The following is a 27,741-nucleotide window of genomic DNA, read 5'->3' on the forward strand; positions in this document are numbered from 1 at the left end:
ATGCGGCCGCTGAGCAACTTGAGCTCGTCCCGCAGAAACATACACGAGTTTGATTCCGAGTCCCAGCCTTTGCAGCCCATCTCAGCCGCAGATGCGTCGGACACTTTAGTATCCAAGCCGGAGAATAATTCCACCACCCTGATGCCTTACGCATCGGGAGACGGAGGGGGAGGCTGCAGCCACAGCGGCGGCAAATCGGGTAAAAAGAAGAACCAGAACATTGGGGAGAAGCTCGGGCACAGGAGGGCCTTGTTTGAGAAGAGGAAGCGGCTCAGCGACTATGCTTTAATCTTTGGGATGTTTGGGATCGTTGTTATGGTTATAGAGACTGAACTCTCATGGGGAGCCTATGGAAAGGTGCGTATTTTCTCCGAGCCCGTGCTCTTCAGAGTTAATTTAGCGACTGACTAAGTTATGGCAAAAGTGTGATAGCAGAGCAGCCACTTTGAATAACAGGCAGCAGAAGTGTGGGCTCACTGCAAAGTGTCCCATGTAGTCACACTGTCTGTCACACAGCAGGCCAAAAGGCCCACTGCTGTCCAAGCATGAAGGGGAACCCCCAAAACATATCACATGTCAGATTCTGTTGCATCCTAACAAGCTGAGTTATTACTCACATGCATGTTTTTTTTCCAAGCTGGTTAAAAATGTGATTTTTTATGTCATGCTGTCGTGTGTTGTTTGGCTTTAGTGTTGTTGCTCTTTTCCAGGAGTCCCTGTATTCATTAGCTCTAAAATGCCTGATAAGCCTTTCTACAATCATTCTCCTGGGGCTGATTATCATATACCATGCGAGAGAGATACAGGTAACGTTGAAACCCTCTTTTTCTTACTCTGCTCTAACAGTGAATGTCTCATCACATTGAATGTTTCCACACAGCTGTACTTTACAGGATGTCACAAATAGGTTTTTGAGTTTTTGCAGAAAATTGCCCCGAGTGGTTTGCAGGTTCGAAAAGATGCTTTTTATTGACTTGAAGTCCAGGAAAGCAAATAACTTCTTGTGAAAGCAAATGAAGTGTTACATTTCAATTTCTCTGCAGCGTGGGACGCTGTAATTACTCAATTAAATTATATTCCCAACATGAACCTTATATTCTTGATTTTAAAGTGAAAATCCATACAGCCCTCTAATTCCATGACTGGCCATCATCTTTTAACGCTTCATTATACATTTTGATAAGATTTAGGAACTCCTCGCAGGGCTCAGTGGATGGATATAGATTGGCAGCCTCCCCTGAGATGATGCTCCAACACTTGGACAGTTTTATGACCTTGCCTCGGAGCATTGTTGCATTATACTTACAGTTTCTTCCTGCGCTTCAGCACTTGTGTCTTTGTTGAATTAATGGGGCCACTTCCTGCAGGCTGGATGCATGTTGCCAGAAAGCTTTCATGCATTAGATACTTTCTTTTCTTCTGTCTCTCTCTTTTTTTTTAATTAAATCAACTTAAAAGGAAAACTTCGCTTGAAAAGAAACACAGCTCAAGCATTTTCTCGAACCTCGGACGACACCATGTTTAATCATGTTAATGGATTTTCTTACTTTTAAACAAGATGGTGCTTTTTTTTAAAGAATGCCTTCAGCTAAATTGCATGAGCTCTTACTCAAAATGTAGATGAGCTTTTAGTAAAACATGTTACGTTTGGCTCTTGTATTTTAGCTTCAGTAAATTCATCAGCCTTGTTGGTATATTTAGCACTTACAAGTCCCATGGGAGTATCAGTCATTGAAATAGCCCAACAGTAAAATGTGTCGCCCCCTTCAGATGTCTCATTGTAAACCTTTCTTTATGAGGGATGATAGAAACGCACAGACATCATTACCATATTTCAATGCATAACAGAAGTGTTTTCATTTCCCCTGCAGACAGTTCCCAGTAGCTGTTTATAAATTAGAAAGCATACTGCACGTTTGCATGAGAGGATCATTCTTCCCTCCCCTCGGCCTCACCACCTCTTAACTTTAATCCTGCGTAAATTATTTAATTCACAAACAGACCTTTTTTCAACTCCTGCTTGTGCAAACTTTCCTTGATGCTGAATAATGTGACTAACACGTTGCTGAGGTGTGTTCCTCGTCACAGCAGGTTCCCATTTAGGGATTTCTGTAACAGATTGTATTAAATTGGTGGTTGTGCAGCAGCTGTATGTTTATGGTCCCTGTTCACAATAAACCAGTTAAATGCTGAAGCACTGAATTGTTATTTCAGGGCTGTTTCTCACGAGATTGACAAATGTATTTCCTCCTCAAAGCGGAAACAGAGAACAAATTCCCCCCTTATCGTGTTTCACTGTGGCAAACACAGCGTTAGCAATGTGGCTACCGCTAAGCAAAACACAACCGTAAGAATCCCGATTAAACACCTGGTTGTATGAATAAGTAGGTAAGATAGGTCCAAGTGGTAAGGGGGGACACATATCAGCTGGGGAACAGACTTTGACACAACACTGGCGCTCTCCATCAAGTTAATGCTGATCCCTTCATTCTTGTTTAACCTCAGTTTCTATCACTCTGTCTTTGTTTTCGTTGCCTCCTCCATCAGCGGGTTCTTTTTCTTTCTCCATGTAGAGTTTCTACAGGTATTCCAGTTGTTCCAACGTTACCTGGTGTTAGTGACCAGAGAAAACAATGTCTTTTCCTGTTTTGGTTGTGCAATGTCAGACGTTCTTCCTGTGTGCCGAAATGCGTGAAAAATCCAGCCAGGTAGGGAGCCAGTCTATGTGTGGATGGTGTTATGTGTTACAGCCGTTGCTCTGTGCGATCAGTATTTACTTCAGGATGAAAGCTGCTGTAAGTGTTGTCATCGCTTTAGCTAACTTCCTGTGTGTTTTGCAGTTAGCAATCCCTCTTCTCACAGCGTAAACGTGCAGCGGTAATCACCAGACATAGCAGCAAACAGGGGGATCAGACCGGACCACCTCTTTATGGGGTTCTCTGTCCTGATTGGATAAAGTGGGACGGGATACCAGAAAATTTCCAATACTGTATGAGCAACAGGAGGAGAGACATGGGTTGTGACGAAACACTCCATAACAGTGATTACTGTTGTAATATAGAGCTATTAAATACTTATTTTAATAAAAAATGTATCAGGTATTGCAGCTTTAAAGCAAAGAAGTCGTCTATTGCCAGTTGAAAGAATAATACTGACCTTCTTGAACATGTTCTGAATGACAGTGTCAGTTTATATGTTAGGGAAAATACTTGCTTTAAAGGAATACTCCACTAAAAATCTATGTTTAAAACGCAAAGTATGTAATTTCTTCCACTAAGGGGTCTCTCAATCAAAAGAAAACAACATCAAACAAAGGTCTTCACGTTTTTACACGTTTTAATGCAGAAATGTTACATATTATACCTTTAAGTTCTAAAAAGTCAGTGCCTCCAGTTTGGCTCTGAAGCATTTGAAACATGTTCATATATTCTTACTTTCATGATACAGCAACACGTCTGTATCCGTAAATATGGCGACAGTGGCGGTTTTATGAAGCTTAAACGCTCTGTTTAACACATTAAAAATGGCTGTGAAGCATTATTCTTTCCTTCACTACAGGCGAGCTGAAATTTTCATTTTCGCTCTAGAACAAGCTTTTCTCTCCATTTTTTTAATTGTCAGCAGCAGCACATCTACCCCACAGGAAGTCTGTTTCTAACCTCTTTGATCCCGAATCCTCTGACAGTCCCGTCAATATCCAAAACATTCTTCACCCTGGTTATCTCTCTCTCATTGATAACGACACTTCCTCTTTTGCTGACCTAGAAAACTTTATAAAGGCAATTGTTTGCGTCAGAGTTGATTACCTCAAAGCACTTTTCACCACATATCCCCTCTGCACAGTGATTCATATACAGTTAATTCAGACGCAGACGCCTGAACACTTAACTGAGTTAGAAAAACATCAGAACGTCCCTGCAGTCTTACTCACTTCCTTCTGCGTCTCTCTAAAAGTAGACGTTGATTGTAAGGTCTGTTTTCTAATTCATCAGGACCCCTTTGAAACAAACTATCAGCCAGTTCCTGAAAACTGACTCTGTCTTACTATTTAAATCCACTTCACAGTGTTCATACTTCAACTTCCACCACACCAGCTGCTCCTTTGCGTCCCTGCCTGAGGGGCTTTTGTGCCTGTTGTCGCTACTCTGTCATTACTTGGTTCCCGCAGACTGACATATGTGCACACACACACACACACACACACACACACACACACACACACACACACACACACACACACACACACACATACGCTCACAGACAAATTAATTCTAAATCTATCATGCTAATGGTACACACATGCACACACAACAGCACCGGGTGTGTGTGTGTGTGTGTGTGTGTGTGTGTTTCCTTTTCATTTTCTGTGTTTCTTTCATTTGCATCTGATAAAATCACGATTTGACTTCATTTGTGTTTCAGTGTTTAAAAGACAGATTCATCGTCTCAGCTCTGTTTTTTATTAGACCTCACCTGCCTTGTAAAAGCCGTATCTGTCAAACTCCGTGATTTTAGTTTGTAGCAGGCACCTTCTGTTAAAGAATCCTCCTTTTATTTATCGTTGCAGTTGGACTTGGAGTTTATAGAAAAGTCTAAATCAGAAGATGCAGAGATATCAGCTTTTTTAAATACATTTAATTAATGTAGCCTCGAGCCACTAGCCTCAAGCAGAAATAAGGAAAAGGGCGACAAAGGTCTGTTTATCTCACGTATTTCTTACTTCACATCAACAAATTTTCTTTATTGTCAAACTTGTAGTCTTCAGATTCAACCAACTCAACATCACATGAGGCAATTTATCAGATTTGACAAGACACGGATGATAAGTCATAGTCTTGATCTCGACCTCTTAGTCTGGTTCACTCAGCCAAATTATGGAGGATCTTTGTCCTGTGTGAACAGTAGTGATGCAATCACGACTGGTGCATGCTGCACACTGAGGAATTTTACACACAAAAGGAGTTACACCTTTAATGTAGTAACACTCCACTGAAAATTGGTTTCCGTTTTAATAAATCTGCAGTTTTGCAGATCTATCTGCAGTCACATGAGTCATTTTTTCAGATCTTTCAAAGCTTCTCCAGAGTCACAGACATTATACAACAATCTCCATAAACTGTGCTGTTACTGCGAATGATTTAGGAAATTTGACTTTGACTTTGACAAATCACTGATGTGTCCACCACAGCTTTCTAACACAGAGTTCCACCTAACAGATCACAAACCTTCTATATGTAGCCCTATCACCTTGGGGAAGCATCGCATCAAATATACTTTGAACGCTCTGCTGTTGTGTTATTCAGTTTAATGTAATGTCTGTGGTTTGTGGTCTGTATGTTAATGCTCTACAGGAGCCTCAAGTGTTTGCGATACCAGTAGAGTGCTGTTTCTAAAGAGCACTTTTCTATGTGGGAAATATTGCTCCTGCAGTGAAATAGATTATGCATGCACATCCATGTGTACTCACAGATGCCTGTCAGATGTGGAAGCATAAGTCAGGATGATGAAATATTTCCGCCCCACTTCTAGGCCCTTAAAACTGATTTACTTGTCAGACTCGGTAAAGACCGTGCCCTCCCATCCTTTATAGGGTGTAACAACAGGAAGTTTTTTTTCTGCTCCGAGTGACTGAAAACTCTAAAGGTCAGGTCAGACAGGATAGATGTTGGACACCAGCTGTCATTTGAATTGTTTAGGGATACATCTGCCGCGCTGCAATGGCAGTGATGGCTGACCTACTGAGCCAAGTGCATTAACGGAGAGAAACAGTGTGTCCGTGTCCTGCTAAATGTCCTCAGATTTGTCCCAGCGCCTACAATTAGGAGGAATAATATTAATGTCTAATCCTCCTTTGTACATACTGATGTTGCTCAGCATCTTTTTATACTTCTCCTTGAAACGTTATCGGCCTGATTCGGTCCCCGTGATGCCTTTTGTTGACAGCTGGCGATCCGCCCGAGGAATTTTTAGACTTTTTAGTTGAGTTGAGTTTGCTGTGTTGGCAGGCAGCGACTTACTGTACAGCGCAAGTGGAAATGGAGAGGTTAGAGTCTGTAGCTGCTTCATGACTTTGATTTGTCATTGTCAAAGTCTGATATGAGCTGCGAGCATCTTCCAGCTCTCGCTGCTGTTCAGATGGTTGATGAGTTCACCTTATTCCCAAACAGACAGAAGCTGACATCTTGAGAGTTTTCACTTCTTCTCGCATCAAAGGCTCTTCGCCGTGGGGCATTTGTGTTAAGGCCATTGCTATGTCGTTGTACCTTGTGATGACAGTTCTGCTGAGTTTTCTTAAACTAATGCAAAAAGCTTTGGGGGCTGTTCTGTCTTTGATGTGTACGTTAGTGATAAAAGTCAGCGCTGATGTTTCACAGTCACACGGTATTACACTCTACAATCTGCAGAAAAGATAAAATAACACCCAAACGATGCCAGCGAATCCTGCCAGAGTCGGACTTGGCCGTGCTCGTCACACCGCCCCTGGGTGGTGTGTATGTGTCAGAGATATGGTGTAACTGCAGGAGACGCTCTGCATTTCTCACAGTGAAATCTGTCCTCCACCTGAGACTCCAGACGGGAGTCAGATAACCGCCACTGGCTGGTGACCTCAATGTTTTCACTGAACACTCAGGCTTCCAAGGCCAGAGACACCCAGCCTCCCCGAGAGCTAAAGATTATTAATGACGGCATTTACCAAATTGTGCTCCGCATGTGACTGTAAACATGCCGATGGTTTTTTTAGATTATTAATGCGAGCAGCTTGGCCGCAGCAGCAGCGACAATTTAAAGAAAGAAAGATTTATACGAGCTTTTTACTTTGGCTCAGAGAGGCTTTACTTTGCTTGAATAGAGGAATGTATATGCAAATGTGAGAGTTAATTTCAGAAACAAAAGCAAAGTGAAACAGCAACAGCTTCAGATTTACTCAGCAAAGTGGTCTGTTAGTGGCTCACTTTGATATCATAAATAAAGTATTGCATTAATGTCTAATTGGGTTGAACCTCTCGAACTAATTCACTAATGAGATTGAGCGATTTCATTCTCGGTGACAAGATATATGTTCCCATCTCCACATTACACAGATTAAATATTGAGCTGGACTCCATTAGTTATATTGAGCGTAGTGAAACCAGTAACCAACCCAGGTGAGCCCCTCTGAGACCGCAGTGTGTAGACGCAGGACAGGTAGGGAACCAGCTCAGGACATCTTCTGCTGTGACGTGTCGCGACCTGACATGAATGAAACTTCGTCATGATGAATGAGGAGCGTGCACTCTTAGTGATGAGGCTGTCCATCAAAAAACAAGCTGATGTCTGAGAGAAGCCAGCGGCAGCTGGATTTGTGTACAGTGTTGACTGTTTGTATCATGCAGAGCTTAATGTGTGTGTTCCTGTACAGTTTTTGGAAAGTGAGGACATTTTGACCAGTATTGGATATTTGGTTTATATTACAGCTGGGGTACAGACACGCTCACATGTACAGAGATGTGTGTGTGTCCATATAATAAAATAAAAGTTATATAAGATCAGAGAAAGGCTTGCTCTGTTTTGTGAGTTTGTATGAGGCGTGTCGCCAACTTTCGTTGCCGACCCTTGGATGGTTGACTGCTTTGTGAATATTCTGCCTGGCAAATAAGCTAAAGGCAGTTTTCAGGGCTCTTTCATCTCTTTCCCACAATGACAAGTTTGTGGCATAGTTAGCCTGCTTGGCGAAAATGTCTCGATGTTAAAGCCCATAAACACTGCAATACCCTCTTGGCATATCAAACATACTGCATTTGAAGTGACACACTCTCTCTCTCTTCACAACCATTAACGTAACTTGTCGCTTGAGTTCAGCCAACATGAGTTAAATAGGAATACAGACTCAATGGAGCCATTTGCCTCGAGATTCATTAACATAACGCTGCCTTTTATTGATTTCTTGGAGATCTTTTTATTTATTCTCTGGGGACATTGCAGGTCAGATTGAGATTGTCCGCAACCCAGTTCCCACATGGGCTGTATTTTGCCCATGTGTGATTTAGGAGGATCTATTGGCAGAAATGGAATATAATATTCATTGTTAAGTTTTCATTAGTGTATAATCACCTGAAACTAGGAATCGTGTTTACGTTACCTTAGAATGAGCCTTTTATATCTGACAGAGGTCGCAGGTCCTCTTCCACAGAGGTCGCCATGTTGCACTGCTATATTTCTACGGTAGCCAAGAATGCACAGGCCAAACATTTACTCTGGAGAGGGCCTATAAAGTTTTTTGCATTTTTTAGGAACCACCGTAGGTTCTTCTACACGCTGGGAAGGGGAGAGTATTCTGTAGGTTACAATCTGCTTGACGCCACTAAAACCTACACACTGCTCCTTTAATTCAGTAAGCGCCACAAGCAAAATTAAATTCACCTTCACTGTACTGGGTTAAAGGCAAAATTCACAGAAAGAGCTATCTCAAAACATGGGCAAATTAAACCAAAACTATGTGTTTACCAGGATGCCACTCAAATTTATCTTTACGCACAATGGCTGTTTATCTATGAAAATACAATAAAACTACTCACCATAAAATGATTTGACCAACACGCATATCATTTGGTTAGAGATCATTTGGCGTCTTTGAACCTCTACCAGTTGTTTTATGTTGCTTTAAAAACTCATCACATCACAGATTAATGAGATATTCCAAATGAAAGTAAATGAGGACGAGTTGGCAAGATGCCGAGTTGTGATGGCAGTGAATATTATGACGTCTTAGCTCTCATAGAATTAAAGGGGAAGATCACCCCAAAATCCAAAGTACGTATTTTTCCTCTTACCTGTAGTGCTATTTATCCATTGATTGTTGGAGAAGTCGGCCATAGAGATGTCTGCCATCTCTCGGATAAAATTGAACTAGTTGGCACTCTGCTTGTGGAGCTCAGAGCTCATCTGGTTAGAGATCATTTGTCGTCTTTGAACCTCCATTAGTTGTTTTATGTTGCTTTAAAAACTCACACGTCACAGTGCTGATTACCAGACTGCATGAGTCTTTCAGCCTCTGTCGGCATTATTTTAATTGTGATTAATTTATTTTTTACTCGCTGTGTTTGAATGATATGTCATCCACTGATACGTAACTCATTTAAAAGTGTCCCATCTCATCACCTGTGTGTTTTTATGCCTAAATCGGAGCGTCCTCCTCTGTATCATATATTTGATGTGATTTAAAACACACAGTTGAAGGTTTTTCCACTGCAGATGTAGCTCCCTCCACCTCTATGTCATAACTGCTGCTTCTGCTGCCGGCATGGAATATTTGATGCTCGGAGGTAAAGGGCCCTTGAGTATTGTATTTCAGGTCATCCATTACCATAATTGCTTTTACCCACCAAGTAGGCTTTCCTTATGCAACCTGCGTTTAAATGTTTAATTACATTGTTTTGAGGCAACAAAGTTTGTAACTGCTTTTGACGGGGTCCGGTTTGTCGTTTGAAACGTAAAATAAAACGCTGCTTGTCCTGTGTGCAAACAATGGATTTAGCTGCTTTCAGAGGCCTAATTCTGTAAGTAAGAAACCGTAGCGGAGTGGAGTCACAGCTTGTGTTTCCGTGTCTACATTACACTCTCTTGGAAAGGCGAACAAGACGAGCTGTGGTTAGAGTTACACACTTCTCTGACAGATGTCAGTTTGTTAAAGGAGCTCAGTGTCGCTCATTTGATATGAACAACTGCCTCTGAAATTTTAATTCATCTGTTTTTGTGTGTTTGGGGGCAACTTTGATTGTAGCTTTTGAATTAATATAAATGAGGCTTTGTGGGATGGTTTGTAGCATGCGTGCTGGGGGCATGTGTGAGTTGTAAGCAGCTTCTGTTTTGGTTGTAATGTGCCAGCGTGTTGACAGTTGATATTTCTTCCACAGAGGCTGTTGGACATATAATTGGCTCAGACGCTGTAATGAGCGTGCGCTGTGGTTCAGTGCAGTTTGTGTGTCGGCTGTAGTGTCAGGGCGCCTTTGAAGCTGTCGAGCTGTAGCATGTGGAGCACTCATGTATGTCTGTGAGAAAAGTGGCAGTGTTATTGATCGGTTCTGTGCGCTCTTTTTGTCCTTGAACATGTTGGACTGTTGAATGGTGAGAAATATGACTGTTTCAGCAATTCAATTTTTATGTAACATATCACTGCTAAATTTACAATCTAGGTCACTGATCCCATTAGCCTCCAGGAGTGGGACACTTTTTACTTCTATAATGAGAAATTCCAAATGAAAGTAAATGGAGACGAGTTGGCAAGATGCCGAGTAGTGAAGCGTGCCACCAGTGAATATTATGATGTTTTATCTCACATAGAATTAAAGGGGAAGTTCACCCCAAAATCAAAAATACATACATACATACATTAAATAATATTTTTTAACATTTATCTTGGAAAGTTTCAAAAGGAAAATGTGCAGATACCTGCTATTAAATGGTGAAACATTAACCTTTGTGTTTACTTAAAACAATGTTTGATATCTGTGGCTTTTGAGTGATTAAATGATTCATAAACCTAAACAGAGAAAAGTTGGTTTAAAGACAGTTCACCTAAAAATCAAAAGTACTTATTTTCCCTCTTAGGAGAAGTCGCCCATAGAGATGTCTGCCATCCCTCGGATATAATTGAACTAGATGGCACTCTGCTTGAGGTGCTCAGAGCGCCAAGAAATACATTTGAAAAACTCAACATCATGACCCAGTTACTCAAGATAACCCGCAGACCTTGTTGTGAGCACTTTCATGTGGGAACTATTTTCTTTCTACCAAACCACACACATAAAGTGTATCCCTGCACAGAAGGAAGCGTGGATCTGCTCATGGATGAGAGGCTCATGTTCGTGACAAAGATTTAGACATTAATGCCGTCCTCCTTGGCTGAACTGCAACGTTAGCTAGCTTAGTTAGCCTAGTTAGTATGCCTCTCATCCACGAGTGGATGCACACTTTCTTCTGCAGTGATACGGAAAGAAAATAGTTCCTACATGTATTTTTGATTTTGGGGTTGAACTGTCCCTTTATAACTGCACTAAACAGCTACGGGACAGTAGAATTATTATTAACGTACAGAAATTATTGGTATGGGACGAAAGGCTGAACTCTATTTTTATTTTTTCCTCCCCAGGGTTTGACATAGAGAAAACCACAGCACTCACCTCCTTATTTCTCAACTCAACTCTGATTTCAGGCTTAATATGATAATGGGACAATCATTTGTACAGAAATGCACATTAGCAGTGGAATTAGCAATTGCCAAAAATGCGATAACCATAGCAAATGGAGCATTTTTTTAATGAAGTATTTCAGCAGCACTCAAAAATGAACAGTTATTATTACTGTTGCTGTAAAACCAACAGCGGGGGGCCTCAGCACTGCCATAATTTTACTTCACCTATATGAAAACAGGTTGGAGTTGTGTTCTTTTAGAGAGATTATAATAACTATTAAGATTTTATACATCTAGTGTTTCTGAAAACTGACATATTGAACCAATAGGTGCTATAAAATAAAGCCCTGATAATAAGACGTGATTGTTAGCACACACAAGTGGCATCCATGTATCCATTCAATGTTTGTTCAGTAAATCCAGCAAGAAAAGAATGAGTCTAAATAAGAATCTGGGACATGAAAGAAATAAAGACTCTGTTTAGTCTTGTCCCTAAACTTCAAAATATACTGTCATGGTTTGCAAAAAGGTGAGGACCAAAACGTACACACAGAGTCAGGCAGGTTAAAAAAACAAAAGGCTGGAAACAAAATAAACAAAATGTGGGCAAAAGAAGGGCCAGTGAAGAAGAAAAAACTAAGAACAGACACAGGAAACGCAGATGAACCGACAAAGAGTAAGGGAAAACACATGCTTAAGTACAGAAAGACTAATTAACAAATGGACAGGAAAAGGACAAAGACATTAAACGCACAGCAAAAAACATGACACATGAGGAGTGAACCGACAAAACTAAAACAGGAGATAACTGAACTAAAAACCCCATCCATAACATTTATATTATAAATATAAATATGAATATAAATAAGTTATCTTTTCATGGGTAATGCCAGCAGATATTTGTGGACTGAAAATCCAAGCTGCAAGCTTGCACACTGAACTGACCTGTGCGCAATCCTGCTCTCAAAAGATGCTAAGCTGTAGGCAAAAACATTCAACTGTATGTGCATATTCTCGTTTTAAATCCTGAGAAGTGGCTGGACATGTTATAATTCATTACTGAGCACAGTGAGGAGTTTCCCGAGAAAATGTAATCCTGCAGTTTCTCTTTTCTCTCCTTTAGAGCGGCTTCTGCTCTCATGGCAAAAACAGCCGCCAGGAAACCTCGCTTGTGTTTTGCTGACGGCAACATTTTGTGAAATATCTACTGCCAGTTGTGACGGCCTGTACACAGGCGCAGGACCTTGAGGTGATTGAGTGGATAGGGCAGGAGCCGCTGTGGAGGAATATCAGTGTGTCACGTCAACAAGAGGAATTGTTTGACAAATGTAAGAGAAGCTAATACAGTTTGATAGTATTCAATCCTCAACCTGCACCAGCAAATGTAAAATCTAGGGAGAGGAGTGAGATTGCGATAGCGTATCTCTGGCTATAAGCATGATCAGGGATCACTGTGAATGAGCGGGTGATGGCGGTCACGGGCTCCGTCGTTAGTTCAGGGTGAATACACTGGGCAGTGAATCTTCTGGGCCTGAGATAGGTGTAGATTGGATTGAATGTGATGAAGAGAAGGGATGAACAAGAGGAGGGAGCAGCAGAGGTGACCATGTGAGGAAGCTGCTGTAGATGACAGAGGACTGGGTGGAGAAGAGTGATGAGGGGTGCTGAAATCCACCCACACTGAAGTCCCCAGTGGAACGGCCTACCTTCTGGTCGGGGTGGCCAGGCGACCAGAACCTAATGCTAATGTGGAGGCGGCAGATGTTCTCATCAGTATAACGCTTTGAAGTTAAAAATGCTTACTGCATGCTGCTAATGTAACACTTGTTTTTTTATTTTTTGTGAAGGAGAGAAAAAACAGAGGAGACGTTTGTGGCAGAATCCAGGAGACTGCAACTAAAAATTATTTTCTTTGTAGATTAATCTGTCCATAACTGGATAAACAAGCTGTTCTCAGAGGAAAATAAGGTCCCCAGAACACTGTTTGAAGCTAGAAAGGTGGCAGGGCCCGCCACATATAAACAAAGTAAAACAGTATGAAATTGTGTTGTCCTTTCAGGTCAGTTTGTTTATTCACCCATGAAAACAAAAGAGAGTTTGTTTATTTAGGCATAAAAAAATCAGCCAATGAAGATCTTTCTCTTCTGATTAAAGTTTGTTCCCCAAAATTAAAACAACCAGTTTTTGCTTAAAAAACAATGAATCGATTATGAAAACAGGTATTTTTCTGCAAATCAACAAATGTATTAATTGACCGAGCTCTAATTTTGAGTCGCTTTCTACCTTCGAGGCAGCTGCTCTGTTCCATCTATTTCACTTTAATATGAAAATCAAACTCGAGAACGCTTGAAGCTTGAGTTAACTGCAGTGATAGAAACAAATGGCCGACCTACGAGGCCGGACAAAACACATAAAAGCAGCTAATACACCATGCTGTTCTTTAGATAATGTATTCATATAAACAAAGGCATGGTGTTTCAGTGTTGCAGCCTTCATCAGATACCCTTGGACATATCTTTGTGTCATGTTTGGCCTTGAAAGAGTGTAGCGTCCTCACATTATCACAACATTTGTGTATTGTTATGTTTTTGCTGCACGTCTTCCAACTGTTGTTATGGATCAATTTTGTTCTCTTGAATTTATGTTACGTATAGATATCATTTGTTTTAAATGGGCAACGACATGAAAAAAAAACTGCTGATGTCTTTAAAAAATGTGACTCAAAAAATGTGATTTAAAGACTCAAGGATATTTGTGACTTATTGTGTAATGGGCTTTAATGATTTCCTGCAGCATTCTGTGTCACCATGATGAAAATGTTGGATGCTTTTTACCCTCCGTCGGCCTCACCGTGCCCTTTCCTTGCAGTTATTTATGGTGGACAACGCGGCCGATGACTGGAGGATAGCCATGACATATGAGCGCATCTTCTTCATCTGCCTGGAGATCCTGGTGTGCGCCATCCACCCCATCCCAGGGAACTACACCTTCACCTGGACAGCACGCCTGGCCTACTCCTATGTGCCATCCAAGACGGATGCAGATGTGGACATCATCCTGTCCATCCCCATGTTCCTGCGGCTGTACCTCATTGCTCGTGTCATGCTGCTGCACAGCAAGCTCTTCACGGACGCCTCGTCCCGCAGCATCGGTGCACTCAACAAGATTAACTTCAACACGCGCTTTGTGATGAAGACCCTCATGACCATCTGTCCAGGCACTGTGCTGCTGGTCTTCACCATCTCGCTGTGGATCATCGCTGCATGGACTGTGAGAGCTTGCGAGAGGTGCCTGGATCAGTTTCTCACGCTATGCTGCACTGCTCGGCATGAAACATAGATAAGGCATAAAAATAGATAATGTACACACTTCATAGCTCGCTCTGTGTCTGAGCATCGAGATAGAAAGATTTGCGAGAAAAGATTATAACCCTTCTGTCAAAGTATTTAATCTCATGTTCGATACTGTATTGGATTTTTTAAATTCTTTCTTAAAATGAGAAAGTCGGAGTTCATCTGCTTTCTCAGGTGCACTAATGTTGGTCAACCTATTGCATTTATTATTTATTGCAGGTACCATGACAACCAGGACATAACCAGCAACTTTCTAGGAGCCATGTGGTTGATCTCAATCACGTTTCTTACCATTGGATATGGGGATATGGTCCCAAACACATACTGTGGGAAAGGAGTCTGCCTCCTGACTGGCATTATGGTGAGAAAATGGAGAAAAACGGATTAAGAGCTTCAACTTTTGGGGATTCTGAAAGTGTTGAAAGACCCATAGAGTGTAACAAATACGCTACTAATATTTCATGACTGGAATATTGCAAATGAAATATGTAAAAATCCAACCTTTATATTTGTGTTTGTCCATTCTTGTTATTTCACAGGGTGCTGGCTGCACTGCCTTGGTGGTGGCTGTGGTGGCAAAGAAACTGGAATTAACCAAAGCTGAAAAACATGTCCACAATTTTATGATGGACACCCAGCTAACAAAAAGAGTAAGTGAAAGCTCTGCATCGGGTTAAAGGAGTAAAACATCTTGAAAGTTAAAACCAAGGATAGATAACATTAACATTGCCAACACTAGCTAGCTAACAGTAGAACTAAATTTTTCCACAAACTGGCAACAACCAAGACTCTTGATTGCTACATCTTGGACTCACACATTTGCATAATTAATGCCTAGCAGCTAGTTGGCACGTGAGAATTGATTTAGCACAGCTGCTCTGTTGTTGTTAGCGGTGCTGGCTCAGCCATGTGCGAGCGGACCAATCAGAGCAGACTGGGTATTCAGAAGGGGGGGCCTTAAGGAGACAGGAGCTAAAACAGATTGGTAAATTAATTCTAGTAGTAACCCAAAATAAAATGATGAATCTTAAAATGAGCATAATATGTCTCACAGTCGCCTAAATGTTTCCCTTTTTTTGCACTTTAGGTGAAAAACACAGCTGCGAATGTTCTCAGGGAGACGTGGCTCATCTATAAGAACACCAAACTGGTGAGGAAGATGGACCACGCCAGAGTCAGGAAGCACCAGAGAAAATTTCTTCAAGCCATTCACCAGTAGGTACCACGCCACGCCAGTCATCTTGTGTCTGATGCCTTTTTATCCAGCAGTGCATTCGCTTGATTCACCGAACCTGAAATCTGAATTGTTTGACACCTGTAGCAAATATATGTGCTCTTATTGTTGAAGCATCGTGACCACGGTTCACCCGGCTCGACTAACTTTAAAATTTGCAGACGTGATAATGAGTCGGCCTGTTGATTCCGCATCAGAACGTGTGGTAAAATGTGCAACGGAACTCAATGTATGTAAATAGTATTGGCTGATACGCTAAATAGAGGTTTTTGTAATCTATTTGTATTAGAAGTGTCAGGATGAAAGTTGCATATTTTATCCGTGTAAAAATGGCATTTTCTCTGAATGAGAATGGAAAAACTTGCCAGAAGATTGTGGAGGAAGTCAGTCAGTTTTACAGAAGTATTCCTGAAAAAAAAAAAATGACCATGAAATGTTCTTGAGTTACAGAATTCACAGCGGTATGATATTGATCTCTCTCCCTCTCTCTCACCTTCTGCTGTCAGACTGACTCTTGTGTGTCTTTCTCGCTGTATGTCAGTTTGCATGCTGACCTCAGGGGCTGACACATCTGGGTTTCTACTTTCCTAGCGGCTGGTCAGACACTTACCTGTCAGCTAGTCTTTTAGTGGCTCCCCGAGGACTCCCCGAAGTGCTACCTAACTCCAAAACAGTATCGATTTTAGCCTCACCTCGCTCTTGTTTTTCTTCAACCTACAGTGCTTACAAGCACATCCAGTCTGTGGCTTTGTCTTTAAATAACTGGCATTCAACCCAGTGCTTTATTACAATAACTAGATGTGCGGTGATTTATGCTTAAGTGAAATGTCCCTTTTTTGTATGTTTGTGTGCTTTCTGTGGTTTTATGTACGTATATAGGTCTTTGTAGTCTCCTGTGTGCAGCTTTGATTTGCTCATGAATCTTTTGACACACATTTATGTTTTAAAGACATCAGGATGTTTAATCACATGGTTGAGAAATACACACACACAGCTGTCTGCTGCTGCTGCAACCCGCATCCAGATTTGGGCCGTTTAATAGCTTCTTGTCATGGCTGCTTTGTCTAGTCATTATGTCCTCGCTGCCGTATTCAGGCGATTTTGCAGCGGTGACGACAGCGTCTCATGTCCACCTCCTGTTCTTTAGGACAGCCTAATAATGGAAATCCCCGGGAGCTTAAGCTAAATCTATACAGAACCAGATTCGCTGGGAAAAAGTCACGTACAGCTTTGTTTGCAAGGACAACTGCTCAGCATGGTGCAAACATCCTCCCGTCACACCTTTATCTTGTAAAGATTCTGTTTTGTTCAGGAAATAGTGTGTTCACAGGCCTTATCTTGGAGAGTGTTAAGCATTGCCTGTAGTCTAGTTGCAGGATGTGATGCAAGACTGTGGATTGAGATGAATGTAGGACAGGAAGCAGCCTGAGAGCGGGCAGATCAGTCGAGTGGAGGGCTGGAAAAGGCCTACAGCCATCCTTGACCTGTCATGAGGCGATGGTAAACATCAAATCAGATATCATTGGGCCCTTTTCATCCGGTCAGAGCTGCAAGGCAGTGTGTCAGTGGTCCTCATCAGTCACTGTAAAGGATGTAAGGTGTAAACAGTTGTTAAATGGAGCCATAGACGCTTTGAGGCACTGTCTGCATTGACCAATGTTTACTAAAGTTAACAGGGAGGTTGTTTCGATTCACTGTATTCTTGATAACCAGGACTAGTGTGGAGAAAAAAGGGGATTAGACTTAGAGAAGCTGAAGTGCAGAAACACAGAGATAACATGCAAGTTGCAGGAAGAAATAAGTGCTGAGGGGACAGAGTAGAGATGAGGGTTCCAGCAGCCAGACCTGAGCAAACAGATTTTGACATGTTTATGATGTTGTAATAATTCATTTGTCTACTTCATGTTTCCTTTTTTTCCTGTTTGTGTCGACACAATGCAATAGAGCTCGAAAGTAAGTCTTCGCCTCACATGTAGATACAGACCTGTTGTGTGCATGCTAACGAGAGCTTGTCCTTGAACCCGATAGTGTGACTAAAAAATTACACTCCCTCATTTGATAAGTGAAATTCATGTCACAGAAACACGACACAATCGTACTGTCCACACATTATTTCATTTAAGGATTTTATTAGATGTCTGTCCAACTGAGTGGCATGGCAATTTGATAAAACACACACTAGTCTCACATTTTACACTCAATCTTCAACAGTTTAGGATGCAAACAGCTTTAAACAACCAGCACAAACACCTTTAAAATCTCCTTATCGACACATGCTGCACACTGTAAACACTCCCACAGATGCATCAAAAGTGAATTTCAATTATCAGTGATGGAGGGTGTTTTTCTTTCCATTTCTGCATGGATGTGATAAGATTTTGATCTTTAATCAGAAAGCCACTGATTAAACTCCAATCAACTGTGCTTTCACGTACCGAAGGATGACGACTAGAGCTCTACAGGAGACAGCACAAGTGTATAATTTATAACATCCCTCAAGTCATGTTATACAACTCAGCGGTCACGCTCGCACAGATCAGGGCTCAGGGTCATCTTTCGGCGTGTGGAACCATTGTTACGCCTGTTGCTACATTTGCAGCCACATTTCCTTCATTTCTCTGTTGGATGACACAGTAGCAAAGACGCTGATCTGGTGTTATCATGGCTGCTAAGCAGCATAATAACACGGACGTACAGCTGTCATGCATCTCTGCACTAAGAAGAATTAGCAGAGTTTGCATTCGACACGGTTTAAACACTCCTGAGGTCATTCTGGTGGTGCATTTTACCCACCACAGGCATGGTGTCTTACAGTTACAGTTCCAGGCCATTACATCTGTTAAGTCGAGTGTCTCAGCAGCACAGTCAGATCCCCTCTGGGAATGCTGTCCCTTTCCATCCACAAGGTTGAAGTGGGAATCATAGCAAGAAGCAGGACAGTGAGTGCTTGTTAGCTCAGAGATCAGTGGATCGGAGAAACAGCAAAGTGACCTGCGAGGAAGGTCACGAGTAAAGCCTCCGAGCGATCCCGTTTGAGCCCGAGAGGCTGCGACTGTGACCGACAGCATGAAGCTGTCAGCAGGGACGGAGAGAGGGGGGTGAAAAAGAAAGCACGACAGGCTGCAGAGGGTTCACCCCGACCATTAAGTTGAAGAAAAATTAGCATTTCTTTCCACAATGAGGTAAACGGAGGTCATGACAAAGAAAGCAAGTCAGGAGGGGGGAAAAAAAATATGGTGCAGCACTAACTGAGATTGCCTTTGATTTAGTGGGGTATTGAAAAGCTTAGCATAGCCGTTTCTCCCTGATGAATAGCAAGCAGGTTTAGAGTGCTCATTCAAGAGGAGAACTGCCCATGACGAGTGATTGACTGGGGGAAAGAGACATCGAATATAAAAGACAGGGCAAGTAGGCTTCCTCGTCCTGACCTCGAGCTGCTTCGGCCCCATCTAACAGCTATTGGTCATCCAACTGTGAAATGTCTAATTTTAACAGGTCTTACATCAACTGCAAAGTCATGTAACATTGAATATCTGTTATCTTTCATCATTCTAGATTCCTTCTCTTTTTTTTTAAATTTCTTTCATTGAATGACTTGAACAATAAAATGTTGCAATAGTATTCCTGTCTTTAGAGTCTGCTCTGTGTGAAGCATTTCGGTCCTCAGCTGTCAGGACATCTTCCCTCGCCTGTAGTTTCCTTTAGTGACGCCTGTGGCACCCTCTGTTGGTCTGACCTGTCATCTTCGCTCCACATCTGCCTGTCTGCAGGAAAAACAGAGAAATGATCCTGCATTGCATGAGAATGGGCATATCTCGGCTAATTATCAGACTCCCCGAGGGCCCCTTAAATCCCTCCTCGATCTTCATTACTCTTTGCCTTCGATTCACAAACACCCTAATGATCACCTCGCACTGCATTCATATCTCAGTTAGTTATATATTTTATTATATTTTATTTTCTCTGGCAAACTTACCCTCATGATGTTAGCCTGTGTACTGTGCCCAGTTTAATTTAGCATGCGTGGGTGATTCAGGGGGAAAAAAAGTCTTTAATATCTTGAAACCACGTGTGGTCGACACACTACAAGACTGCACAGTTGCTGTTTTTGAGCCCCCTGAGAGGATGAGTGAAAACAGGCTTTAGAAGCCTAATTAAACAGGAGATGTGAATTATTTAAGCATGTTGTATGGAGTAGGTGAGTTAATTTTGCTGAGTTTACAATATAGGATTTTCCGTTGATGAAAAAAGTGTCCAAGTAATGTAGCATTTTCTATTCATGATGCAAGCTTAACAGGATTCCTTTAAGCGGTCTGAAGACCTTTGAGCATTTCTCAATTCTTATGTCACCGTTTCTTTTTTCAGTGTTTGAATTGGAAAGTTTCAAAAAGCAAAACGTGCAGATAGCTGCTATCCAAAGGTTTAACATTAGCCTCTGTGTTTACTTAAAACAATGTTTGATATCTGTGGCTTTGAGTGACTAAATAATTCATAAACTTTACAGTTCACCTCAAAAATACATATTTTTCCTCTTCGCTCTAGTGCTATTTATCCATCTAGATTGTTTTGGTGAGCTGCTGACTTTTGGAGATGTCAGCCATTTCAATGTCTGCCTTTCTGCAAATATAATGGAACTAGATGGCAAAAAAGAAAAGAAAAAAAGAAAAACTCAACAGCAGGTCTCTTTCCATAAATCATGACCCGGTTACTCAAGATAATCCAGACCTTGTTGTGAGCAGTTTCATGAGGGAACTGTTTCCCTTCTACCAAACTGCACTGTATCACTGCGCAGAAGGAAGTGAGATTAGCCAACTAAGATAGCCAACGATGCAGCTCAGCAAAGGAGGAAGTCAGGATGTAAACGTTAATGGCACTCTTCCAGGCTAAGCTGTAACATTAGGTGGCTTAGTTAGCTAGCCTCTTGTCTATGTATAGATGCACACTTCCTTCTGTGTAGTGATACTGTTGGCAGGTGTAGTTCTGGTAGAAAGAAAATAGTTCATACATGAGGTAAACATGAAGTAGGTCATGAGTTCTGTAGAGACATTACTGTTGAGTTTTTCAAATGTATTTTTTTGAGCACCACAAGCCGAGCGCCATGTGGTTCCTTTATGTTTGAGAGAAGGCAAACATCTCTGCGGCCAATATCTCCAAAAATCAACAGCTCACTAGATGGATAAATAGCACTACAGGTAAGATCTAAAATATGTGTTTTTGATTTTAGGGTAAACTGTCCCTTTAACCAGAAAGATAACAACTGTGAGCTTGATCAGTGATGATTATGCTTCATAGCTGCTCTGATCCTGAGTCCTCCTCATTCCTGTGGAATGGTTGTAGTTATTGGTTGAGTAGGACGTGAAGGTGGTCTCATTCTCCTTCCCCCCTCCTCCCCGTGGTCTCTTTCCACTTGCATGCAGCTCAACCAAACAGACTGACCCCTGCATTTTTCTACACACATCCTGTGCATGTCCTAGGAGTGCTCTCCGTGTGTATGCCTTTGTGTGTGCACAAATTTACTGATAAACCTCTAATAGCGTTAATATATTGGGTTGTGAATGGCTCTTGTGTTCAGATTGAGAAGTGTTAAAATGGAGCAACGCAAGCTGAATGACCAAGCAAACTCACTAGTGGACCTTGCTAAGGTAAGCTAGACTAACAGTCTACTGCTGCATTCTACATGAGCATAGACAACTATATCCTGATTAAGTTTCTCTCCCTTGTGTGATTGAATTAGCTGTGTTTTTTCTAATATAATCAAAGTCTACAGGTGTCAAATAAACAGACAGGCTGTTCACGAGGTGATTAAAAATAAATCTGTGTGATGATTCTGGTTGTCTGCGCTCACCTGAGATTCTCATCTTCTAGGTTTTTGAAATAACAACATCTTGATTTCACAGTGTAAACCACTATCCCCAGGACATGTCTGCCTGAAAATTACTGAATGAGAGTGAGAAGAAAACCCCCCTTTTGTGTCTGCGCCGCTTTTCACGTTATGTATTCTCTGATGTTTGTCTCCAGATGCACTAAACAGAAGTTGACAAACCTTAGGGAAAGACCAGGCAGCGCGCCAGCCTGACACAGCAGAAACAGTAACCTGGGAAGGGAGACACACTGTGATCTGATGATTCAGCCAGAAGTAAAGGCAGAAAGGGAGGAGAGAGAGGCAGAGGGCTTTGACATTCAAAAGTGCGCCACAGTCAAACTGGATCGGGGCCAGCGTGTCATGAACGGTATTAGTTAATATTGCCCAATCACCTCGTGCTGTAAAACAGCAGCGGGAAGAGTTGGGATGTGACATTGGATAAGGTGCCTTATAGCCGGTGGCACTCAGCTGGATCCTGTTATAAGAGCCTGTTGCCATAGGAGGGCAGTGTAACTTCAGTCCCCTCACTCTCCCAGTGGAAAGATGGAGCTAAATAGAGCTGAACATATCATTGGCAGCTGCATCGCCACTGCAGTGCAATGAGAAATTCCTCAGATCACAATGTATCCCCTTAACTCATTATCTCTCTAATACAAGATGTGTTTATTGCATTTAATGTGACTTAAGTGATGCACTGTGTGGATGAATGTTGCAGCATTTTCTTCGCTGAATTACACGTCGTCCAAATTGCAAAATTGCTGCCACTCTTCTCTCTCCTAATCCTCTCATTCTCTCGTACAGAAATAGGTTGATGGTGTCAATTTGTCGTTGAAGTGGATCTATAATAACTGTATAGGTTTTTTTTTTGCTGCATCAGTTTCATCCTCTTTTTATGATATTTGTTCCCCTGTGGTTTTCCAGGACTCTTTCTGCCATCACTTTTTAATGTGTTCTTATTGGATTTCATGATTTACAGATGAGATGAGGTCAGTTCAGGACAAATCTGAAGAAGAATAACGTGTATAAGACAATACACCCATGGATTCATGAGCCATTTCATGAACTATTCAAACGTGGAGTTACAATTCGATCTGCTGAAAAATCTGACAAGAAATCAAGGATTGGATTGTGTTTATACTAAACAGAGAAGCCCTTGTCTCCACTAGCTGTCAGGTTGAGCGGTGTCAGTGCTACTTTAGTCTTCGCTGATTCACATAAACAACCTATCCCATTATTCCCGCCCCAAATCTGAAGAGGACAAGGTAAGTGATGGATGGCATCGCCTCTAGGCTGCCAGGGATTATTAATCCTCCGCTGAATAATACCTCAGAAACCGCCCTCCAGCAGCATCACTCCCACACCCCATCGCGAATGTGACATGGATTTCTCAGTGTGTTGTTGACTATTTTCGAAGATCCGAACCTCGGGAGTTTAAAATGCTGCAGCCACAGATGTTTTTAAAGGTCTGTGAACAGATGATTGATGCATCAAAGGAGCAGGAAGCGTCGTCAGCAGGCACCATTCCTGTCTCCTCAAGGTCACAGGCTAATGTACTCACGTCTGCACGGAAACATGAACTCTTGTAAACTAGTCAAATAAAATCTGCCCTTCTCTGACAGTCTTTAACAGGAAACTGCTGCTTCTCAAGGTTGGAGCTGTTAAGCATTTAAATAACCTGATGTCCTCCCTGACCTTTTTTTTTTTTTTTTTTGTATGTGAAATGTACTTTTCTGCTTCCCAAACACTGGAGGACAATGTCACAGTCACAATCCACAACATTATCATAATTTACTTTGACTTGTAAAATTTGATTTGTCAATTTGACTGTTCTCATGTTGATAACTGATATTTTCTTTTGGGTTAGATGCTGAGATTACAGCATAGGTTCACGTTTTTTCAACAATGTCTGAAAACAATGATATATTTTTGTAGGCCCACCCAGAAGTTAGCATCACAAGTAGTCAAAAAGTCAAGGTGATTTTGGATTATTGCAGAAAATAAGCTCTGTGGCAAACAAACGTTTGTGACAATTATACATTTTGTATCTTTTGATCTACCAAATGAACATCACTTTTTGATTTTTCAAACCATAAATGAGATCACCAGTGTCAAAAAGCTAATTTTAAGCTATAAACAAACTATACCTAAGTCACATGACTTCAACGTCACCACCACCAAACTTTCTACTAAACCAGTTGGAGAGTTAAAGTTAGAATAGTTGTGATGGCGCTTAATGTCCCTGACAACCTCTGTAGCAGTGGTGGACTGAGGATGTTTGAGGGGCAGGGCCGAAAAAAAATGACAAGGGCACTGGAAGGGCACCCTTGACTGTAGTTTTTCATGTTTCATCTACCATAGGGTCACCCAAAAGGGGACCTTCACAGCGTTTGCTGAGTCTATCGGTGCTCTGTAGTCGCATTAAGCTACTTGTTAGCAACCACTCTGCTAAACAACTCCTTGTTTAAGACACGTAAAAGCTGGTGGGGTATTTCCTGACATAATTTGCATCGTAGAACCACACCACAGACTTTATTTTAGGCATCTAACCGAAAACCCATTAAAAAACCCATTGTCTTTGAGACAGGAGAACTAGAAATGCACAGATGCTAACTTATCTTCAGGTTTGAGGACTCATTCCTTCAACACTCTGCCCAAAAGCTCATAGGTACATTGAAAGAGTTTTTGTTTGCTGCAATTGTTTCTCCTGTGTTTTTTAGTACTGAATTCCCTCTTTGTGTTACTGTCCCCCCACAATAAATCAGCAAGCAGACATGCTGTACACTGAGGCACAACAAGGGAACTTAAAGACTATCTATGGAAGATACCCACTTGTTTTGTCTATTATCGCTGAAGCTGCAGTGGCTTCAACCGAACTTTAAAATGCATTTTAAACAATATGAGGACTTTGTCCTTATCACCTACATTGAAATGGTGTTAGAAAGAGGTCTCTTTGCTGCCAGTACAGAGAAAAGGAACTACTGCAACAATTAAAGATCTCATTGCTATGGGCATGTAACCCAGTGGACCGAATAAATGTTGGAAATGTACGTTTCTGCAAGCAGCAATTATGTTGAAACTTTACGGTTCTTTTATACTCAGTTTTAAATTGTATGTGTTACAACACTGTGCTTATGGTCAGATTGGGTTTAAGCCCAAAACCTACTTGGTTGGGGTGAGGAAAAGGCGACACAGATTGAAATTGTTATGACGTGTCGTTAAAAATATCCATCTTTGTTGCCACTAACGTTGCTTCCAGGTGTCTCGAAAAAAAATGCTTTTTCTTTTCTTTTTTTGCCACTAACACCTCTTTGCCCAAACGTTTCATTAAATATATCCATTCTTGTTGCCACTTACATTTCTGGAAAATACCTTGACCCTTGTTAAAAATATCAGGTTTTGTTGCCACTATCACTGCTAGAAAATGTCCCGACATCTCGTTAAAATATCCAGTTGTTTCGCACTTAATGTTGAAACGCAGTCTTGAACAGTGGTCTCTTGCTTGACTGCCGTCTCTCCTCTTCACAAAACCACCATACTCTCCTCCTCCTGGCGTTAAAGTCAGTTCCTATAGCCTACATGAAATGCGAATTTGATCGGACACGTATTGCAGAAATGTTGATATGACACATAGTAACATAAATTTAACGTATATGTGGTTTACAGAAACGTACAAGACTTACACTTTATTCTGGTGACTGGGCTGGAGCATGTGAGTATTGTTTTCAGACAGACTTTAAAAAATGTGAGCCTATCCTTTAATTGCTTTTGTGCCAGACAATTAACAGTTGCTAATCACTGGTCTAATCATGTGGGGGTTTTTTCTATTTAAAGTCGGTCTGCAGGATGTGATGAGAAAGTTAATCTCTTCTATTACCTTTACTTTTCAGAATGAACTCAGGAGAGCAGTTTCAACTGTATATCTATGACAGTATTGAAGAATGCTGTGTTTCTATCTGTAATCCAGTGTGTTTATAATGGACACATGCAGTATTGTCCATCATAAACAACGCCAAGTTGGAAAACAATCATGCTGAGTGTGTTTCCTCTCCCCTGTTCCAGACTCAGAACATCATGTATGACATGATATCGGACTTGAACGAGAGAGGCGAGGACATGGAGAAGAGGATTGCCCTGCTGGAGACAAAGCTGGAGACTCTACTGAGTAACTTGCAGGCTCTGCCGGGACTCATCAGCCAGGTCATCACCCAGCAGCACAGGGACTTCCTGGAGGTGCAGCTCCAGCCTTATGACAAACACAGCCCTGAGCGCTCGCAGTCAGTGTCCCGACGGAGGTCGTCCTCCACAGCACCGCCCACCTCCTCCGAGAGCAGCTAGAGTCCAAGGGGAATGCCTCCACTGAAGACTTTTGCCATCATATGGCCAAGTTGCATTTATCGTAAAGCCTTATGGTTTCAATAAGTATTATCCAAATTCTGATGACAGAATCCAAGATACTGGGGACAATGCATTTTAATGGATAACTTCATGCTGTTATTTGTTTTTTATTACCTCAAAAGATGTTGTTATCCTTGCTCTGGTGACATGACCACAAATAATGGCGCTTCCCTCAGTAAAAACTAAAAGGCCTATCGACGGGGGTACGATAAGAGCTCTACTCCATCTCTATGCAGAGATAGCCAGTTTTAGGTGGCAAGGTTATCATGTGTGAAACTATTGCACTAAAATAGTGCTTCTCACAGACTTTGTGCTTCTGCTGGCTTGATTCAGTTGCCGTGTTCCTCAAAGCAAACTGAGAAATTAGTCAGGGAGCATGACAGTGATTTTGAGGAAAAGTGCTGTGTTTGACGGACTCGAGTGAACTGACACCGGAAGGCAGATGAAAATCGCTCCCACACACTGTCACTCAGAGATAACTTAAAAAGCTTGAAATGAGGAAAAAAAACATATATCTTTTAGGTTAGAAACAGCATCAACTATAGCAGTTTTTCTTTTGCAGAGTGCCCCTGTAGAATGACTATTTTTGGGGCGACGTTGCAAATAATTTAATCCTCTAGTCAAAATGAATGCATCAAAATCTGTACTTGCACTTACTTTTTAATCAATGCACTTCAATGCTGACTGACGTATGATATAAAGATGCGTTGCTCATTAAAAGAAGAACATTTGAGATGTTTGGGCATGGGTTTATTATTGTCAATTCTCAAGTTGTGGCTAGTGTTGATGAATCAAGTCAAAGCCCTTTTTCTGTTTTTCAAAAACAAGCATTAACTCAGACCTGCAGAGGTCGACAGAAATGTCTTGAGTGATCACAAACTCAGTAATTATCCCCTGTCTTGCTGTGTCTCACCTCCCGTCCTTCCTTCCTGTGCTATTTATGCTTGCTGTCACCCCAGCTGGGCAACAACAGACGCTGAACAACAACTCGCTGAAACCATATCTACCTTTTAAAAAGAAAATGCCTATTTTTATATACTTTCATGAGGACAAGCACACCTCCTACAACTAAACAAACAACAAAGGGGATGGATGAAGTGACAGACTCAGCATATCTAGCATATGGTTTCATTAATCTTGGACTGGAGTTAAGGTACATACATAAAGTCGTCTTTTAGGTTCTTTTCTGAACTTAATTATAGACAATATAAAAATTGCATTATTCTTCTGATTGTATTTATTTTTACAGCATTTGATTCAGATGACACTGTTGGCTGAGCTGGAAGAGCAATATTCATGAGCAGAACTGGTAAATCAACCTACAGTGATTGGTATTTATTAGGTTTTTAGTTTATGTTTTAATGTCAAAAGTCAAATTGATATATTTAAATTTGATTGAAATATTCCTCTCTGGCCTTTCATGCAGTCTATCTCCATATCAGCTGCGTGAAATGCCAGGATGTGGCCTATATACCCTCTAGACATTAATATTCACAGTATGAAAATAGTTGTTAATGCAAGGTTTCAAGGTTCATAGAGAATAGCATGGGTCAGAGGAGAATCAGCACCACTGATCTTGACCAGCCCACCCACTAACCAATAAGTTCAATCAGATGGTCATCACAATGACAGATGTTCAGTCCACAAACTTCAGCAACATAGAAACCAATGAGAGATTATACTGTATGCGACTCAAACAATAAACAGACTATAAAAATATACTATT

At 41.4% G+C, this 27,741-nt stretch overlaps 1 protein-coding gene across 1 annotated transcript; it reads left to right on the plus strand.

Moving 5' to 3' along the window:
- On the plus strand, window positions 1-25,955 carry kcnn2 (potassium calcium-activated channel subfamily N member 2). The gene is made up of 8 exons (XM_073478294.1): window positions 1-357; window positions 711-806; window positions 14,039-14,457; window positions 14,743-14,884; window positions 15,063-15,173; window positions 15,611-15,738; window positions 21,330-21,399; window positions 25,680-25,955. The coding sequence occupies exons 1-8, from the start codon at window positions 1-3 to the stop codon at window positions 25,953-25,955; spliced, it is 1,599 nt and encodes a 532-aa protein (XP_073334395.1).
- The last annotated feature ends 1,786 nt before the right edge of the window (window positions 25,956-27,741 follow it).

Source organism: Pagrus major, chromosome 12 (assembly GCF_040436345.1).
Source record: "Pagrus major chromosome 12, Pma_NU_1.0".
In the NCBI taxonomy this organism is placed as follows: Eukaryota; Metazoa; Chordata; class Actinopteri; order Spariformes; family Sparidae; genus Pagrus; species Pagrus major.